This window comes from Simochromis diagramma, unplaced genomic scaffold (genome assembly GCF_900408965.1).
Source record: "Simochromis diagramma unplaced genomic scaffold, fSimDia1.1 OVJJ01000120.1, whole genome shotgun sequence".
Lineage (NCBI taxonomy): Eukaryota > Metazoa > Chordata > Actinopteri > Cichliformes > Cichlidae > Simochromis > Simochromis diagramma.
Window position 1 is genome coordinate 261,152 of NW_024387045.1, and position 20,618 is coordinate 281,769.

Genomic DNA, 20,618 nt, shown 5'->3' on the forward strand with positions numbered 1-20,618 from the left:
GTGCTGCGAGGGAGCCGACTGAGCTGTGGGTGGCTGCGGGGACCGACTGAGCTGTGGGTGGCTGTGCAGGGAGCCGACTGGCTGTGGGTGGCTGCGGGGAGCGACTGAGTGTGAGGTGGCTGAGGGGAGCCGATGAGTGTGGGTGGTGCCGAGGGAGCCGACTGAGCTGTGGTGGGCTGCGAGGTAGCCGACGAGCTTGGGTGGCTGCGAGGGAGCGACTGAGCCTGGGAGCTCGACTGAGCGTGGGTGGTGCGAGTGAGGCCGACTGAGCTGGGGTGGTGCGAGGGAGCCGACTGAGCTGTGGGTGTGCGAGGGAGCCGACTGAGCGGGTGGCGCGAGGGAGCCGATGAGCTGTGAAGGGCTGCAGGGAGGACTGAGCTGGAGCTCGAGGGAGCCGACTGAGCTGTGAAGGGCTGCGAGGGAGCCGACTGAGCTTCTGGTAGCTGCACAGGCGATAAGCAGCTCGCGTTGACATCCGCCACACAAAACACAGCCCCTGAATGAACAGTCATAATGTCTGGAAAAGACAGAGTCCTCACTCACCACAGCAGGTGAATTAGAAGGCCGAATGTCCGGCTGTGGGGTGGCGCGTCGGCGGCGTGAATGCCGTTTTCTTCGGGAAGCCGGAGGTGCGGTGATGGAGGAAACCGGCAACGACGGAGAGATCACGGCCGGCTCCTCATCCTCCGACCACATTGCTGCGAGAAAAGCAGCGGGTGAGTGACAGTCAGAGTGGAGGGTGGATGGAGAGGAGTCCAGTGGCAGCAGCGTGGAAACGTTTCCCGATTGTGGCGGTCGCTGTTGCGGTATGACGAGCTCGCGAACTTGTACTGTCTCCTTGGCTTTCTGCAGATTGGACAGTAGGCCCGAAAATCCTGAGAGCTCGTGAAGATGGGGATTCCCCTTGAGAATTGCCTCGATGGCGTTTATCCCAATGGACATTGCTTTAATGTCCGAGGCGTGGGAAACTCGCTCCCACAGGCTGAAGATGCGGGCCAAATCGCTTTCCCGGGAGGAGCCTGCTGGGTCCATGTCTGGTCGCGTCGTACTGTCAGGAATCACTGTGCGGCAGGCAGGAGTTGGACCCAAAATGCAGGACTCACAGGCACGAGGGAATGAACTCAAAACTCAGCTTTATTTGCTGGCAGGGAAAAAAACATACAAACTAATCCAAACTGGGAACTTAGAAAACTCACAGAGAGACACACAGGGAGATCCACACAGCATGAGGGACGACGCGACACTGACTCAGAGAAACACAGGGTTTAAATACACTGGGAAGTAACGAGGGGAATGAGACACAGAAGGAGGGCACAGCTGGGAGAAATCAGGACTGACGAGACAAGCAAAGCAGGACGCATTCACATGAGACACGGACCATCAAAGTAAAACAGGAAGTATCACACAGAGACGCGAACTTGACACAGTGGAGACAGCAACTAAGAAATACAGAGACATAAACCATAAGGCAGAGGTCTAAGAACCAAAATACACAGGGAAATACTCAGCTGGGAACACAAGAGACTAGACTAGAGAGAGTAACAAAAAACCAACCATGAGAACATAATGCACAATGCAGAGTGACAGAAAACAAGAAACTCAAACATGCAAAGACACACAATTACACAGAACAGAGGGGACACAGAGAGACATGAAGGGCAAGGGATCAAAACTAGAAGCCATAGAATAAATCACACACAAGTACAATAATACAAAAATCACAAAGAACTAAAAACGCTGGGTCAGGAGACCCAGGACCGTGACAATATGAAAGTAATGAGAAAGTGGCCACTTTCATGAGTAAATCATATAAGTTTTTACTATTTCTTTTCCATATGGGACTGTCACAACAGCATTTGTTTTCATTCAAAGTCTTTATGGCTTTAATACCTGGTGGGCCGGTCTCTAGTCAAAATGCCCAATTTTCTGTCCCAGTCCAGCCCTGCAGGTTAATACTGGCAGTGTCACCATGCCAGCTGACTGTATTTCATCATCAGCCAGTGTTGTTCTTTATCAATATTACCAAAGTTTACCATAAGGCAGCATGAAGATTTACTTGCTATTTCATTCAAATGTGTCTTTTCAGTGTTTCCCACTTTTTCCTGTTTCGATCAAAACCACCAGTTGTGAGACAGAATTATCTTCCGTTTTTAAACCGGCAGATTAAAGTAAACCAGGATTATCAGAGTAGGATTTATCTATAATATTGATTTGATTACGCTTCAAATTCAGGTCAGAGAGAGGGTATTGTTTTCTTTTACACATGTGTGTTTAATAAATTAAAGCAGTAATGTCAAAAATGATTAAATGATTACAAATCACTCCGGTTGATAAAAATGTGAATTCTGGTGCCTGGCAGAACCTTGAAGCAGCAGGTACGCCACCTGTTGGAACTGGGGTGAAGTGCACCAAAACTTCAGATTTTGTCACAGTCACATGACCTGTGTGTTTTGAAAGCAATTGTTTTCTATAAGCTTCGGTCTCTACTGTAGGACATAAAGTTTCTGACTTGTGATTTCCAAAAGGCAGCTTGGATGTAATCCAATAATGAAAACAAGGCAGACATTAAACACTGAAGAAAGGAATTTATTGTACACAAAACTGGCAAAATAAAACATTTTCAGTTCAAGTCCGGGTTGTCTATTCCTGTCAATAAAACACATTAAACAGCTATAAAAAGAAAACTGTTGCTTCACAAACTGTTTTAACTTTTACCCTGAGCACATCAGCAGAATTACCCACACTTTATAACAGCAAAACAATAACAGGATGAACTGAGCAAAAAATCTTAATATGCAAACTGAAGAAAAAACCTAATATTGAAAAGCATTTAAATGTGGTGTATAATATTCAGATAAAAACCTGACCTTTCTGTTTGGCTCGAACAGTCTGTGAGATCTAGTTTTGTTAATGCTGACATGCCTGTAACAGTAACTGCACTGCTGTTGTAGGACTCCAAACTTTTTTTGATTTGTTTGTTTGTTTAAACTACAAATCAATTGATAGATAACTTAGGGCTGTCCTAAAGTGGACCTTACTTTCTCTCACTTCTGGACAATCCAGTGGGCTAAAATTTACAAAGTAAACATGAATTTGATGAGACTTGAAAATGTGAATTGTAGCTCTTTTTCCAACAATCTTTCATATAACCAAAGATTTCTGCGGTCAGTCTCTTCCTGCTGGCCTGATGCAGGTTGAAGAAACAGACACAGGCTTCACATTTCAACCTGAAAGCGGTGTCCTTGTTTTATATATTCTATGATAAAAGAATATAATAGATCATATTGACTGTATAAAATCAAGGCCGATATATATCAATTTTTCAAAAACATTCTATCATGCTGTCTTTGCACTATTTTGCATTAAATTTGGGATTTAAATAATATTTTCAACACTCAGACAGTCGAAGTGGTCTCCAGGGTGAAACAATCGCACAAGTGCTGCGATTTGCTGAGGAAAAATAGCCATGATAAACCAATCACATGACCAATTTAAGATGACATAGCACAACCCAAGACAAACCCTGAGTCTTCACTTTTGTGTTAAAGTGTATGTTGTGTTTGAAAGGCCACGTAAAACTAGAAGTCATGATAAAAAAAATATATGTAATGTTTTTTCCTGAATCGTTGTTATGTTTACTGAGGGAAAGAAACAGTAAAAACTGCATTTTCTAAGGCAAACACTCAAAAGCACAAAAATTATAAAAAAACAAGAAACAAAACCATCCTTTCCTATTGGTGTTCTGTAAATAGTTTGAAATAGATATGAGGTCTTTAAGTTTGACGTCATTAACCGTTTCTGGGTCCCACAGTCAAAGGAACACTGTGGCATCACTGAGAGTTACAAACTGTCTAAATTCTTTCATCTTTAATAAATGATCAGCGTTCTGCTCTACCAGGTGTAACATTTAAGTTTAACATCCAGGCATCCATGAAAACAGAATTTATTAAATTCCACAGAGTTAGAAGTTAGCAGGAAGTTAGCTCGCTAGCTTCCACTTACACCATAATATGCCATGTCCAGCTCTGCTATCATAACCTTAAAGCCATGCTGTATAACTAACATCACTGATTCTTGGTCTCAGTAACCAGCTGCTTTGCCTTTTTTTCCTTTTATCAGACCATGCAGAGATACAGCTGCCCGCCTTTTCCACAGCGTTAACTGTGTTGTAGAATTTTGCTACTTTGTGTCCCAGAGCTTCAAGACCATCAAACTACATCCTGCAGGACAAAGAGGAGAGAGTCTCAGATGGAACAAAACCTGTAGAAATTATTAATTTATCATTTAAATACACTGAATAAATTACCTTTCAAGCTTGGATTCAAGTTTTACTTCACTTTGAGAGTCTACAAGAACAACCAGAGTATCAATTGCCTCCTTAAGACTCTTTCCAAACCAAAGGTGGTTCATGAGCGCCTTGGAGAGAAAAAATAAATCTATGAGGTGAGAAGTGATGATTACAGGATAAATTAGGGTGAAGAATCCTCTTACTATGATGCAACCTTTAACAGCAAAGACGGGCATTGGTCCACATGAATTTATTTTATTTAATATGTAACGGCACCTTTGTGTGTGTACCATGCATACGTACCGAGGCCACTGCTGGTGGAATCATTTCAGAACCAGACCCTCCAATCACCAGCGTCTTCGACGGAGACTTCAGCACAGATGGGGCCATATTGGAGGGAGGCCGCTCCCCTGAGAAATACAACAAAGACCTTGAACGGCGAAACTAGAAAGCAGAAATCAGTCTGTACACACATATTTGAGCATAAATCATTCATACAAATGTTTCATACATAAATCAGTGACTGTATTTTTCTTGCAGTATTTTCATACCTGGATTGCGGGGCAGTGGAGCCTATCCTAGCTATCATAGGGTGAGAGGCAGGTTAAACCCTGGTCAGGTCGCTAGCCTGATGCAGAGCTAACACAGAGAGACACTCAACCATTCACATCACACCTATGGGCAATTTAGAATCACCAATTAGCCTAACCCTACTAACTGCATGTCTTTGGACTGTGGGAGGAAGCCAGAGTACTCGGAGAGAACTCACACAAACATAGAAAGAGAACATGCAAGCTCCCCGCAGGAGGTGGGATCGAACTCAGGGCCTTCTTGCTATAAGGCAACATCGCGCCACCGTGCTGCCCTATCTATATACAGTATAAATGAATATAAATATCCATATACTGTTAAATCACAACAGCACATTTATATTATAAGGTTAACCCACTTCAGTAGAGACAAAACTGAACAATAAGACGAGCCCCTTATGAGCAAGTACTTAATGACAGTGTGAAGGAAAAACTCACTTTTAACAGCAAGAAACCTCCAACAGCACCAGGCTCACAGAGGGGCAGTCATCTGCTGTGACCAGCTGAAGAGTGAGGTGAGGAAGACAGGACAGATTTAGAGAGCTTGTGTAATTTGTGTTTATAGAAGTTCACTCAGAGCTCAACTGTGCCTGTTTTTGAACATTCAAAACATTTCAGTAGGCTATGACATTAAATGGAAAATGGCATTTTAATCCAAATTTACATGATGTGCTTCAGTTTGGCAGTTTTGTTGATTCTTTTCATCAATTGTCAGATGACAAGGTGTCACAATGAATTATGAAATGCAATTTTCTGCGCTCATTTCCTCAATGGTGCTTTTGTTTGGTACTCTTAGATTAATAATTCATGGTGTGCAGTTTCCTGAGGTGTTGTTGTTTTTCTTTCAAATTTCTTATATTTGCCCCCCAACATGCTAACATGTACAAACATGCATATTTATCAAGTATATGTTATATTTAACCAGCGGTCCCAAACCCCCGGGCCTCGGACCGGTACCGGTCCAGTGAGTCGTTTGGTACCGGGCCGCGAGAGTTGAGGCTCAGGTGTGAAATGTATAGTTTTTCAGGGTTTTTATCGGTTTTCAGCGTTATTTTGTTATCGTTTTTATCGTTTACTTGTTTTCCTGGGTCTTTTCACGTGTTGTTATGAATAAACCTTCTTTTTTTCCGGGGTTTACCGGGTACTAGTTTTTATTTTGTTGTATTTATCCGCGACACCTTAAAGGCCGGTCCGTGAAAATATTGTCGGGCATGAACCGGTTCGTGGCGCAAAAAAGGTGGAGACCGCTGATATTAACCATGCTAAACACGTTAGTTAAGTAAAGATGAAGTACAACTGCGAATTAGTACTATACAAATCAGAACTGAGGTCCAGAATATTGTTAATAAATATTAAATTCAGAAGGAATCCTGCTGATCCCTTACCATGAAAGATGTTATCAGCTCTACCACAGAAGTCATTTAGGTGGTTGTTGAGGATGATTCCAGTGCTTGAAGAGAGGACATTGGACCCAAATCTGTAAAGAGTAAACATTAAATGAACTAGGTCTAAACCCTGTGACACTGTGTTGTGGAAAAGTCAGCTGGTTTCTAACAGTGAAACAGAATGATGCAGGTACGGACTCATCGTTGATGCTGCTGGTGACAGACACAGCAGATCCATCTTCAGCCAGCACAGATACATGTGTGGTGCCGATGCTGTCCAGATATGAGTTTTTGCCGTAATACTGGGGATCTTGAGTCTTGTCGCTGCTGATCAAGCTCCGTATGTGGTTGGCAAAGCTATCCACTGTCAAATTCTTTGCCATCTGTGTGAAATACAGAGAATTAATCAAACGAAATAAATAAGCACATTACAGAAAATACATTGATATCAAGAAAATTAACAATTTACAGCCAAATATTAACAGAATATAGATCATTGATGCATCACTGACGCTGCTGGTGACAGACACAGCAGAAGCATCTTCAACCAGCGACTTGCAAAGTCGCAAGCTCGCCCCAGCAAATTAACCGAAAGTCCGACTGTGCAATGCTCAGAGATATTACAAAAAACATCAGACCTCAACTCATTATCAATGTGCATAAACCGACTGTGGTGGGATGTGGTTTGTGGATGAGCTGCAGGCGGGGTGGAGCACAGGGTTCAGGCAGAGCAGAGGCTGATGTGGTGTTGCTACATTTACTCATTTAGTCACTTAAATATAATCATACTATATGCAACAAAGCAGGTGCAAATTTTGAGATACTTACTTTATCTGAGCTGAAGTTTGGATCTCTGATATGTTTCTTTAATCCATTGGCAAATTTTAAAGCTTCAATATAACGGTGATAAAACAAAATCTTTTCATCAGTCGTCTTAGGTTCTGATTCCATTTTGTATCCTGAAAATATAAATAATTGTTTGTTTTTTATTTAAAACATCCATTTCTAGTGTATCACATTTGTAAAGATTGATAAGGATCATCTCCACATGCTAGAAGCAACAATCAGGAACCTTTCATGGTGTTGAGGATGAAGCTGAGGATGGCTCCTCCTGAAGGAGGCGGAGGGAAGTACATCCGGTACTCTCCCAGAGAAATATTCCACGCATCAGTCACTGTAACTTCATACGATGCCAAGTCCTCCAGTGTGAGTTTTCCTCCTGAGCAAAAACATTGAAACAAATGATTTTGTTGAGCAAAAAATGAACACAACGCATTTCATAATCAAGACTTTGAATGGAGACAGATCACAGTGTAGCACACAGTGATCATGGTAGATTTTTACAGAACGAATCGATTTGTTAATTTGTAATTAGATCATTGTGCCTGGCAAACAGAAAATGTTCAGAAAAGAGAGCAGGATGAATCCCGTCTGATAATACCTGCTTGCTTTATGTCACTGATTAAATTCTCTGCTATTGTTCCGTTGTAAAACACATCTGGTCCCTCGTTTGCGATCGTCTCCAAAGTGTCAGCCAGTTTCTCAAATTTCACAGTATCCCCGGTCTTAAGCAGGTTCCCATTTTTATCTAAATATAACTTCCTAAAACACAAAGACAGTAAAATAATAATAATAATGGATTGCATTTATATAGCGCTTTTCGGGGCCCTCAAAGCGCTTTACAATACCACTATTCATTCACTCTCACATTCACACACTGGTGGAGGCAGCTACAGCTGTAGCCACAGCTGCCCTGGGGCAGACTGACAGAGGCGAGGCTGCCATATCGCGCCATCGGCCCCTCTGGCCATCACCAGTAGGCAATGGGTGAAGTGTCTTGCCCAAGGACACAACGACCGAGACTGTCCAAGCCGGGGCTCGAACCGGCAACCTTCCGGTTACAAGACGAACTGCCAACTCTTTGAGCCACGATCGCCTAAAACATTCATTTGTATTTTTGAAATCACATTGTGGTGTATTTCATACCGTAGTGACGTGTTGCCAATGCGTGGGATGTGTTGACCTTGGTAGTAAGGAATAGGGAATCCTTCTCTGGCTAATTTGATGGTCGGCTGAAAGAGGTCAGCCCACGGCAACTTCCCATAAAGCCGGTGTGCCGCTTCATAACCTCGAATTTCCCCAGGAACCCCAATCCATCTGCTATCTGGTTAGATAGATAATGGATAGTCAGGGCTGGAAAGTCCCACATACATTTGCTCGTGTTTTGAGTAAACTGTAAGGTCCTGACCTTTAATGATCTGAGATGACATTTGTTTATAATTTGGTGCTTGTAAATAATCTATTCTATTCTGCTCCATTTCAGAGGGAAATGTGTGTCTGTTTGTAACTGATTATGTTAGAGATAACATTTTGCATCCTACACTTACTTTTAGTTATTTCACTACATTTACATATTTACACTATTTCTGGCTTAAAGAAGCATTTAGCATCTTATACTTACTTTTCTTACTGTTTATGCAGCCTGTGTGCAGGAGTGTAGCACAGAACTCTGGACCCTTTAAATAAATGGTGTCTGGAGCCCCCTTTCTTTTCTTGATCCATCTATCTCACACATATTTTAATTTCTATTTTCTTTATTTATTTATTTTATGTCTGCCACAAGTGAACTGCTATAATAAATACTCCTCGTATTGCTGTCCATCTCATAGGTCAAGTCAACACACTATAGACAATCAGGGAGTAATGCAGGAAGGTCTTTTGTACTCTGCTGACAGCAACATAAGGGACAGGGACATGTGCATCCACAGCAGCCTGTGTCTCTGGCCTCACAAGATCTCACAAGATTTCCAGCTTCACCTCCACAGACAGATAATCTGCCACAGAACGAGTGAAGATTAGCCAAAGCAGAAACAATGACTGATAAAGATGGACTTGTGAGGAAAGTTAAGATTTGTCCTGGGGACCAGAAAATGGGAAAGATGGACAGCATCCTGGCAAGCTGTCTACACAAATCAGAAAGTTCCCCAACCAGAAGCCCTGGATCAACGGTCAGGTACGACACATGCTGCGTACTCGCTCTCTTGCATTCAGATCAGGCAATGAGATGGAGTACAAAGCTGTGAAGTACACACTGAGGAAAGCCATTACAGCAGCTAAGAGGCAGTACTTCTATTCTTCTGCTGACCCCAGGCGGATGTGGCAAGGCACATCACAGAATATAGGGCCACCACCAACACCATCAGCTCCACAGGTGGTCTGCTGGAGGATCTCAACCCGCTTTACACCTGCTTTGAGACCCCCCAGACCTCCCAGATCCTCCACACCTCCCATATCTCCCAGAACCTCTAGACCTCCAAGACCTTCCAGAACCCCCAGATTACCCGACCCCTCTCCCCCGCCAGCGGTCTCAATAGACCAAGTGCACAAGGTCCTGAGGAAGATCAACCCCCGCAAGGCAGCAGGACCAGACAACATCCCTGGACGGGCCCTTAGAGCATGTGCTAAACAAGCTGGCTGATGTTCTCACCTCCATCTTTTAACCTTTCCCTCAGTCGGAGCATAGTTCCCACATGCTTCAAGACCACAACTATCATCCCTCTCCCCAAGAAAAGCCCAGCCACCTGCCTAAATGACTACAGACCAGTTGCACTCACTCCAATCATTGCAAAGTGTTTTGAGAGAGTGGTGCTGGCCGCATTAAATGGTAAATGACCTGTATTTGTATAGCGCTTTTCTAGTCCCTACGGACCCCAAAGCACTTTACACAACCAGTCATCCACCCATCCACACACACATTCACACACTGGTGATGGCAGCTACATGTAGCCACAGCCACCCTGGGGCGCACTGACAGAGGCGAGGCTGCCGGACACTGGCGCCATCGGTAGGCAACGGGGTGAAGTGTCTTGCCCAAGGACACAAGGACCACATTAAGAGCACTATTCCAGACACTCTGGACCCCCTTGCAGTATGCCTACTGTCCAATAGGTCCACGTCAGACGCCATCGCTGCTTGCCCTTCACTATTCCACTCTTCCCACCTGGAAACTAATGACTTCCTACATCAGGGTACTCTTTGCTGACTGTAGCTCCGCCTTCACACCAGTCAATCCCTCACAAACTCATCCACAAACTGTCTACACTCGCCTAAAGCCTGCAGAGAGTGATAACAATGCGTGAGAAGATCACCAGGACCCCGCTGCCCTCTCTGCCGAGCACAGACAACATTCACAGAGTCCAGAGGAGAGTTGCCTCCATCCTTAAGCAGACCCACAAACCCCTCAACACGGACTGTTCACCACTTCTGCCCTCGAGACAAAGGGTTAGAAGTGTGAAAGCCAGCAACATGCTCGACTCACTAACTCCTTCTTCCACTGCTGTCGGACACCTGAACAGCTGACCTACCTCAACTGAAATTTGCATATAAGGACAATTTGCACACTAAGTTCATTTTGCACATAGAAATGCTATTCCTTCTGTACACATGAAAATAAACACTTTCTTGAATCTTTGAATCCAAAAATTTGTAGTATTGCACAGACTAAATTCTAAAGTATGTAAAGAGCTGTGGTGGTTACGGGTCATTTTGAGTTTAGAAATCATTAATTTATATTTCTCTTGTTGTTAAAACACACACACATAATTTGGTGGAAATGTAAAATAATAGGACACTTTAGGACACTATTGAGGCCGTGCCACAGTCAACTTTCATTGTGCTCTGGGCTGCAATTGCTTATTAACCCTTTTTTTTGTCTTTTAACAAATGTATTTAATAAAGGCATTTTAATACTGGAACCAATTTGCCTCAGCAGTGTCTCTTCAAGCCTATGTAATTCTTTTGTTTAGTCTGAAAACACACTCTCCTTATAATTCCTAGGGTTGAAATTCCCCTAGGTGGCGCTGTTGCATTTTAATCATAACACCCCCTGACCACCTCGCCACAACAGTAAGCATGTACTTAGTTTTTCATGGTTCAGTGTGCCATCCACAAATTTAAATTCTCTATCATGCAAAAAAGAAAGTCATACATGAACATGATCCAGAAATGCAGCTGTCTCTCTGGGCTAAAGCTCACTTAAAAAGGACTGAGGCAAAGTGGAGAACTGTTCTAATGTCTGACAAATCTTTTTTGTTTGTTTGTTTGTTTGTTTGTTTGTTTGTTTGTTTGTTTGTTTGTTTGTTTGTTTGTTTGTAAATGTGGATCCTGCATCCTCTGGGCTAAACAGTAAAGGGCTTTAACAAGTGCTGCTGTTTTTGCAGCTTGTTATCACCACTCAATTCAAAACATTTGAAGGTGATTACATTACTGCCTATGGAATTGGCTGCTTGCACATCTGGCAATGCACCATCAGTGCTGAAAGGTGTACACAGGTCTTAGAACAACTTACGCTCCCATCGAGTTGACATCAGCAAGACCACGCATACTGTATCTATTACAATAGCATGGTTTCACAGTAGAAGTACCTGGGTGTTAAAATGACCTGCTTGCATTTCAAACCTTTGACCAAGAAAAAAAGAAAAAACACATCGGATGCACCATGAAATGAAAGATATGACAAAAAGGACCCAGGACTTTCTTTGTGTCCAGTCCGTCTCTGTCTCATCTGAGGGTCCTGTCTTTAGTGTTTTGTTCTTTTGTCCAATTGTTTTGTCCCAGTTTATCCCACCAGTTTGTCCCACTTTCATAAACAGGAAACTCAAGCCTGCTTTAATGTTAGCTTATAACCAGCTGTTGTTGTTTAGCTGGTTTTTCGTTGACTGCCTGGAGTTGGAAGCGCTCCATATCTAATCTGCTTACAGTAATTAAATAATAATGGTTATGCATTCCTTAGTGTGTTAGAGCCCTGACTTTATTTCAGGAGATGAGGTTAGAGGTGAGGAGGCGGATACCTGTCATGCTGTCTCTTTCCTTCGCTTCTTTGGTGACAAGAGCCCTATCCCAGATGATAAAAAGTAGGTATGATCCTTCACATCTTGAGTTTGTCTTACAGACTAAGGTGCAGAATGTAAAAAATACCTCTGCAGATAACTGTCTACACCTTTAGAACTTTTGTGTTACATCTTGTGCATAATTTGGAGAAAGACTTGTTAAGACCAATCTGGAAAAAGACCTGTTAAGACCTGTTTGGAGAAAGAAACTACTTCAATCTCTCTGGTTGCTTCTGAAACTAAGGAGCATGTGTTTCATGGTTTTAATTTATGCTAGATTATTCTGATAGTGTCATATGCGACACCGACTCATTGTCTTGAATAACTGCCGACAGCCAAACCCTCTGTTGCTTTATCTCTTTTTTTCTTTTCTTTTTTATTATCCCAGTTTCTCTTTCTTGAGGAATGAGGAATGAGGCTGTGTCATAAAGGTGAGTCCAAGAGCAGATTAGACTAAACCATTATAAATATTAGCATTATGGCAGAAAAACAACCCACCTTCCATCCACTCCATGGTCCACTCTGTGGTTTTACGACACAACTTAAGCAGGTCAGAGTTCACATTTCTGGGGACAGTCTCTCTGGAGTTGATGATTTTCACTTTACCTTTGAAAAGATGACATATTATTATGTTAAACCCCAGCGGGGTTGAGCTAAGAGGAGCAAGGGTGTCTTGTTACCAGAGCTGTCCATCACAGTGAATATGACCCCGCCTCCGATGCCCGCGCACTGTGGGTTGATGATGGAGGTGCACAACAGCGCAGCAATGGCAGCATCTACTGCAGAGCCGCCTTTCTGAAGAATGTTCCTGAAACAGTTCAGAGAAATAGATCAGGCTGAAGTTCATGTCCCGCTCCCGGCTATTCGCGGGGATAAACCATTATTGCAGTCACTTTTAAAACAAAGTATCCAACTGCATAAAAGTACCACTGAACATCTGGTTCCAGGAACTTAGAAAGAAAATGTTTGAAAGTGATGCAAGAATACGACGCTTGCGAGCATATGACACAGAAATCAGCCCTGTTAAAACTGATAGTAGGTTTAAATATTGGTGCAACTTTGGCATTTCCGCATATTGGAAAGCATCATCTGAAAAAGGCCTGGTTACCTTTCAACAAATGTCAGACAGTTAAAACCTGGAGAGGGGTTACTTCTTTAAATGTCTCCAATTAAGACATCACTGTAATACAGATATTGTGTCCAAGAAGAGAGAATAAATCTATCTGAAGAAGATTGGTTGGTTGGTCTGTCTGTCTATCTCATATATATATATATATATATATATATATATATATACCCAGCACGCCCCTGCGGGCGGTTTATCCTTCAAGCTCGGGTCCTCTACCAGAGGCCTGGGAGCTTGAGGTCCTGCGCAGTATCTTAGCTGTTCCCAGGACTGCGCTCTTCTGGACAGAGATCTCCGATGTTGTCCCGGGATCTGCTGGAGCCACTCGCCTAGCTTGGGAGTCACCGCACCTAGTGCTCCGATTACCACGGGGACCACCGTTACCTTCACCCTCCACATCCTCTCGAGCTCTTCTCTGAGCCCTTGGTATTTCTCCAGCTTCTCGTGTTCCTTCTTCCTGATATTGCTGTCATTCGGAACCGCTACATCGATCACTACGGCCGTCTTCTTCTGTTTGTCTACCACCACTATGTCCGGTTGGTTAGCCACCACCATTTTGTCCGTCTGTATCTGGAAGTCCCACAGGATCTTAGCTCGGTCATTCTCCACCACCCTTGGGGGCATCTCCCATTTGACCTCGGGACTTCCAGGTTATACTCGGCACAGATGTTCCTGTACACTATGCCGGCCACTTGGTTATGGCGTTCCATGTATGCCTTGCCTGCTAGCATCTTGCACCCTGCTGTTATGTGCTGGATTGTCTCTGGTCTAAAAGCGGGTGGTATAAGGCAACAGCAAACTACAAAACTATCATCAATAAAACTCATCTATTTATAAATAATCCAATAAAACCTACAAACGCAGTCGCAGATAGATAACACTGCCTAACTTGCATGCAGTTATGTGTGATTTAGCAGGAAATTGGGATCGGCTTCACCCCTATCTGTCCTTCATATTGCTTTTTTTTTTTTTTGCAGGGTGCCTTTGCAAAGACACACATACATACAGTGGGGCAAAAAAGTATTTAGTCAGCCACCAATTGTGCAAGTTCCCCCACCTAAAATGATGACACAGGTCAGTAATTTGCACCAGAGGTACACTTCAACTGTGAGAGACAGAATGTGAAAAAAAAATCCATGAATCCACATGGTAGGATTTGTAAAGAATTTATTCGTAAATCAGGGTGGAAAATAAGTATTTGGTCAATAACAAAAACACAACTCAATACTTTGTAACATAACCTTTGTTGGCAATAACAGAGGTCAAACGTTTACTATAGGTCTTTACCAGGTTTGCACACACAGTAGCTGGTATTTTGGCCCATTCCTCCATGCAGATCTTCTCGAGAGCAGTGATGTTTTGGGGCTGTCGCCGAGCAACACGGACTTTCAACTCCCGCCACAGATTTTCTATGGGGTTGAGGTCTGGAGACTGGCTAGGCCACTCCAGGACTTTCAAATGCTTCTTACGGAGCCACTCCTTTGTTGCCCGGGCGGTGGTGTTTTGGATCATTGTCATGTTGGAAGATCCCAGCCTCGTTTCATCTTCAAAGTTCTCACTGATGGAAGGAGGTTTTGGCTCAAAATCTCACGATACATGGCCCCATTCATTCTGTCCTTAACACGGATCAGTCGTCCTGTCCCCTTGGCAGAAAAACAGCCCCATAGCATGATGTTTCCACCCCCATGCTTCACAGTAGGTATGGTGTTCTTGGGATGCAACTCAGTATTCTTCTTCCTCCAAACACCGACGAGTTGAGTTTATACCAAAAAGTTCTACTTTGGTTTCATCTGACCACATGACATTCTCCCAATCCTCTGCTGTATCATCCATGTGCTCTCTGGCAAACTTCAGACGGGCCTGGACATGCACTGGCTTCAGCAGCGGAACACGTCTGGCACTGCGGGATTTGATTCCCTGCCGTTGTTAGTGTGTTACTGATGGTGACCTTTGTTACTTTGGTCCCAGCTCTCTGCAGGTCATTCACCAGGTCCCCCCGTGTGGTTCTGGGATCTTTGCTCACCGTTCTCATGATCATTTTGACCCCACGGGATGAGATCTTGCGTGGAGCCCCAGATCGAGGGAGATTATCAGTGGTCTTGTATGTCTTCCATTTTCTGATGATTGCTTCCACACTTGATTTTTTCACACCAAGCTGCTTGCCTATTGTAGATTCACTCTTCCCAGTCTGGTGCAGGTCTACAATACTTTTCCTGGTGTCCTTCGAAAGCTCTTTGGTCTTGGCCATGGCGGAGTTTGGAGTCTGACTGTTTGAGGCTGTGGACAGGTGTCTTTTATACAGATGATGAGTTCAAACAGGTGCCATTCATACAGGTAACGAGTGGGGGACAGAAAAGCTTCTTACAGAAGACGTTACAGGTCGTGAGAGCCAGAGATTTTCCTTGTTTGACCCGGTGACCAAATACTTATTTTCCACCCTGATTTTACGAATAAATTCTTTACAAATCCTACCATGTGAATTCATGGATTTTTTTCACATTCTGTCTCTCACAGTTGAAGTGTACCTCTGGTGCAAATTACTGACCTCTGTCATCATTTTAAGTGGGGGAACTTGCACAATCGGTGGCTGACTAAATACTTTTTTGCCCCACTGTATAATATATAATATATATATACACACACACACACACACACACACACACACACACACACACATCTATATATATTATATACAACACACACACACACACAACACACACACCTATCTATACACACACACACACACATATATATACACACACGACACACACATATCACTACACACACACAAAACACACCCACACCACACACACACACACATCTCCATCTATATATATATATATAAATATCTATACACAACACACACAACACACACACACCCACCACACACACACACACACATCTCCATTCAATATATCTCAAACCAAAAGCCTTCCAGTTAGTAGTTGACCAGCTCTACTACCTGAGCAACAGCCACCCCCATCTCTTTAAATACCGTACTTTCTGTTGACAATACACACCACATCTGTAAGAATCATAGTTTCTACGTAATACGGCTTTTTCTCAGTTTTGACCAATAAATGATTTAGTAGGGAAATGGCATGAAGATTTTATACAGATCACACCGAATTTTGACCTTTTATAAAATGGGGGGGGGGACATAACCGCACACTTCCATGATGAGACGCTGTCATGCAGTTTTCAAAGACGTTTTTAGCGCTAAAGTTGCATTTGGAACAGTGCATAATATTATGTGTAATGCGAAAAACGAAACTGTGTCCGAAGTTTAAAATGTTACTCACCGTCCAATCTCTGAACAATTCCAGGAGTCTGAGGCCACAGCAGCTTTTGAGAAAGGGCAAGCACTGGTGTCCTTACACTCACTTCTACCCTTCCGATACCAATTATAACCAGCTAGTGGACCAACTACTAGAGCACCTGCTACAAAGCACAACTGCTACTAATCCGAGAACTTTGGCCAGGCGTTTTCGTTTTGCTCTGGTTTTTGCGCTCTTAACGTCGTTTCCTGAATGTCCTCGTTGGTGGGACACATAGGAGTGGTTATTTGCCCCCACAACGTCCTCGTCCTCAATGTCCTCGTTGGGGGGACACATAGGAGACGTATTTGCCTCTTCCACGTGCTCGGTTGACTCAGGCATCGCTGCTTTCTTCTCTGCGTAACCGTCGGTAGTTCACTTCCTCCGAAAGTTAACCGCTTGTGATTTCCCAGACAGCACAGCGATGTATTGCGCACATATATCCGTGTGGGGTACTGATAGGCACAACGCAACGGAGACGTGTGTTTGTGGTAAGCAGAGGTAGCTGCTCCGGTGTGTAGGACGTTTTGTCAGAAACACCGGTAGCCCTGGTGTTTTTTGCTCATCTCTGCAAGACACTGGGTGGACTTTTCTTACCTCAGCCTTTTCCTCCATGTGCTTGATCCCACCAGGGATAGCGTGCACGTCGTTGTCCCACTGCAAAAGGATCGAATACATCGACGGCTCTTATCGCTGCTTTATCGACCTCCTACTGTTCGCTGTTCATGAGCCACGCGCTGGTCTCCTCACCCAAACCATAAACACTTTACATCAAGATTGTGACTTTTAGTCTCTGGTCAGTGATTGTTGGTTTCACTGACCAGAGTGGTGGTGAAGTGTTTAAATTATGATCTTCAGTTGGACTAATATTAAGTTCAGCTGAATGTTCGGGTATCTGTCAGCACTGCTCAAATATGAAGAAATATATTTGGTCTAAAAACTGAAATTAAAAAATTCAAGTGCGAAAATGCAGTTAACTGCAATTTAAAGCTAAACTTGAGGTTAAATAAAAACTGAAACAATATTTTGTATTTAAATTGAAACCTATGTGAACGTATTTAGCTTAAATGTACTTTGTTAGTTTCAGATTTGGACAAATTTGTCAACACAACCATCATCAGTAGCGGTTTTAGATACGGGCGGTTGCCACGGCATCGTGGTGGGGAGCGGCATCACGGGCATCGGCAAAAAAAAAAAAAAAAAAAATGCTCGTACTCATGCTGCCCCGACGTCATGCCAGCGCATATTGGGGATGGCATAGGCACCGATCGGTTCTTTTATCGCCCATTTGCTGGGAGTAAGGGCGCCCTCCGTTTGCGAGGTGCGCCTGCTGCTTGCTGCACAGGGAGGAGAGGGCGGGGCTGCGGGGGATTCTCTGGCTGGCATCTAATAACCAACTCGCAAAAAAAAACAAACCAACAAACAGAAAAACATCAGACATCCAGTGGCGTGTCCAGCGGGGTGGCCTGGGGGCACAGGCCACCCCACCAACCAGACTGGCCACCCCAGGTGCCACCCCAAAGGCAAAACAATAAAATTCAATCAAATATCCGATTATGTTTTCACGGTGAAGCTCAGATATCCGAGTGTAAGTGAATGCAGCATCGGCTTCTGCGCTATGTGCATCACATTAGCAAAGGTAGGAGAGCCAAGCACGAAAGACGGCACAGCAGGAAACAATTTTTCGGTGAAAGAAAATGAGGACAGAATAAATGTCCCGGTAAGTAATATTAAAGTTTGTTGAGTTTAGTAAACTTCGGTGAAATTAGAATCCCAAGGAAAAAATAACACTTAAAGAATTATTGCAGCCGTGGAATATTTCAGACAGTATGCTACTGAGGGGAGCTAACATAAGAGTTATGAGTTATAAGATGTAATCTAAGTCGTAACATTGCTGTATGGAGCTGCAGATTTGGTTGCAGGTTAACATAGCTGGACTGGCCATCGGGCATACCGGGCATATGCCCGGTGACTTATTTTTTATTTTTTTTTGTAACGGCATGAACAATGAGAGGTGGTGGATTGGCCAGATGCAGGTCGATGTGTAAAAATAACTCAGTTGTTTGATGGTGGCTATGGCGGGGCTTCCACAGAGGCCAGCAGGTGGATGAGGGAAGGGGAGGCAGGAGGAGAGCCCCGAGGCAGCCGCCAGTCCGAGTGTCAGGTGAACTGAACTTCAGGTAAGAAGTTATGACCTGCAGTCTATCTGGGTCAGATATAAACCAAGTTTAGGTGGAGTTTATTTTCATTGTGCTGACTTTTTACTGTCAGTTGCAATAACTCGTACTGAGTTATAGCTAGCATGACGGAGTTTCTATACAGCTGGGTGGGTGCTATGATGTTACTGATAGTGAACTTTATTTTATTCATAAGGTTAGTTAGTAGAGTTGCCAACGGCTCCTTAAAAAAATGGAATGGTCCCTCATTCAGAGAAAATATTACACGTTTCGTATTGAGCTGAGAAGAGACGCAGTTTGTCCCGAACTTTAGCTATAATGAAAAAAAGACACAAAGCTGGAGTTATTCTGTCGTTACGCTGCACAGCTGCCTCTTCTTCTCTCATTCTCTCCCCTCCCTCTCCTGTTGCTACTTCAATCATGAAACTGATCAATGATCAGCTGATCGGCTTTTCTCTCTTGTTTATTTATCGCCCACTTTGCGCCAGAAAGAGGAAACCAGCGGATGTCACGTTAAACAACAGCAGCACGTTTAAGTTTGATCAGCTGTTGTTAGAATTTATTTAATATTAATTTCTAGTATCAGCTGATGTTTGCTGGAGCCACAGCTGTAAAGCTGCTGGTCATGATATCGGTTTGGATATGTGGTGAGAGGGAAACATGAAGATGAAACCAGGAGATGTCCTTACTGAATCATCAGAGCTGAACAGGTGATGGAGAAACAGGTTTACCTTTTAGGTCACATGAATGAGTTGAAGGGAAGTTTTGAACTGTTTCTGAGAGACAAATAACACCAGGATCCTTTTTTATGTAGCTGACAGCTGGTAACTGTGCAGGGGCGGATCTAGGAAAGTTTTGCCAGGGGGGCCAGGTAGGGCATTAACAGGGAAAGGCACAAAGAAATACTTTTCTTTCTTATTCTCATTTAAAATACCTAGCTTTTATTAAATAATTATCTAAATCTTACAACCAAAGTTTTTATCTGACGTAAAATGTATAGAAATCATACATATACCAACAAGACAGTGTACATATGGAAAAGATATATATAAATCTTATAAAGTTTGTATCTATCATGTGTGAAACTTGTATGAAAAGCATACAAGAGTAAAAACAGATATAAGATCCCTTGAAAGATTATATAATGAATCTTGTATGTTTTGGATACTTACTACAACAATATATGAAAGTAATGAGAAAGTGGCCACTTTCATGAGTAAATCATATAAGTTTTTACTATTTCTTTTCCATATGGGACTGTCACAACAGCATTTGTTTTCATTCAAAGTCTTTATGGCTGTAATACCTGGTGGGCCGGTCTGTAGTCAAAATGCCCGATTTTCTGTCCCAGTCCAGCCCTGCAGGTTAATACTGGCAGTGTCACCGTGCCAGCTGACTGTATTTCATCATCAGCCAGTGTTGTTCTTGATCAATATTACCAAAGTTGACCATAAGGCAGCATAGAAAGTATTTACTTGCTTTCAGGTTTTATTCAAATGTTAGTCTTTTCAGTTGTTTCCCCACTTTTTTCCTGTTTCAAAATCAAACACCAGTTTGTGAGAAGATTATCTTCTTTTTTTAATAGGCAGATAAAGTTTTACATTGGCATTGGCTAATTTGTCAATTGTTTGTTACAAATGTTCGTATTTTAATATTCAAAAATGTTTTTGCCCAAAACATATGTGCACTACATGTCAGTAAAAATATTATGCAAATATTGATGTCCTTGACTCCTGAATAAACACTGACAAAGCACTGATTGTATCTCTTGTACTTTATCAACGCAGTATCTAAAAACTTTGCACCATAGTGGTTAAAATCTCATTCTAATAAGAGTTAAAAGTGCC

At 43.0% G+C, this 20,618-nt stretch overlaps 1 protein-coding gene across 1 annotated transcript; it reads right to left on the reverse strand.

The window, feature by feature from the left end:
* Positions 1–4,213: 4,213 nt before the first annotated feature.
* Positions 4,214–16,936, reverse strand: LOC120741637 (glutathione hydrolase 5 proenzyme-like). Its single transcript, XM_040044611.1, has 13 exons — positions 16,751–16,936; positions 16,580–16,668; positions 12,832–12,959; positions 12,650–12,757; positions 8,250–8,427; positions 7,705–7,865; positions 7,336–7,482; positions 7,092–7,222; positions 6,462–6,646; positions 6,264–6,355; positions 4,592–4,698; positions 4,307–4,416; positions 4,214–4,220 (listed from the first exon to the last, which is right to left on the reverse strand). The coding sequence occupies exons 1-13, from the start codon at positions 16,934–16,936 to the stop codon at positions 4,214–4,216; spliced, it is 1,629 nt and encodes a 542-aa protein (XP_039900545.1).
* Between the last annotated feature and the right edge of the window lie 3,682 nt (positions 16,937–20,618).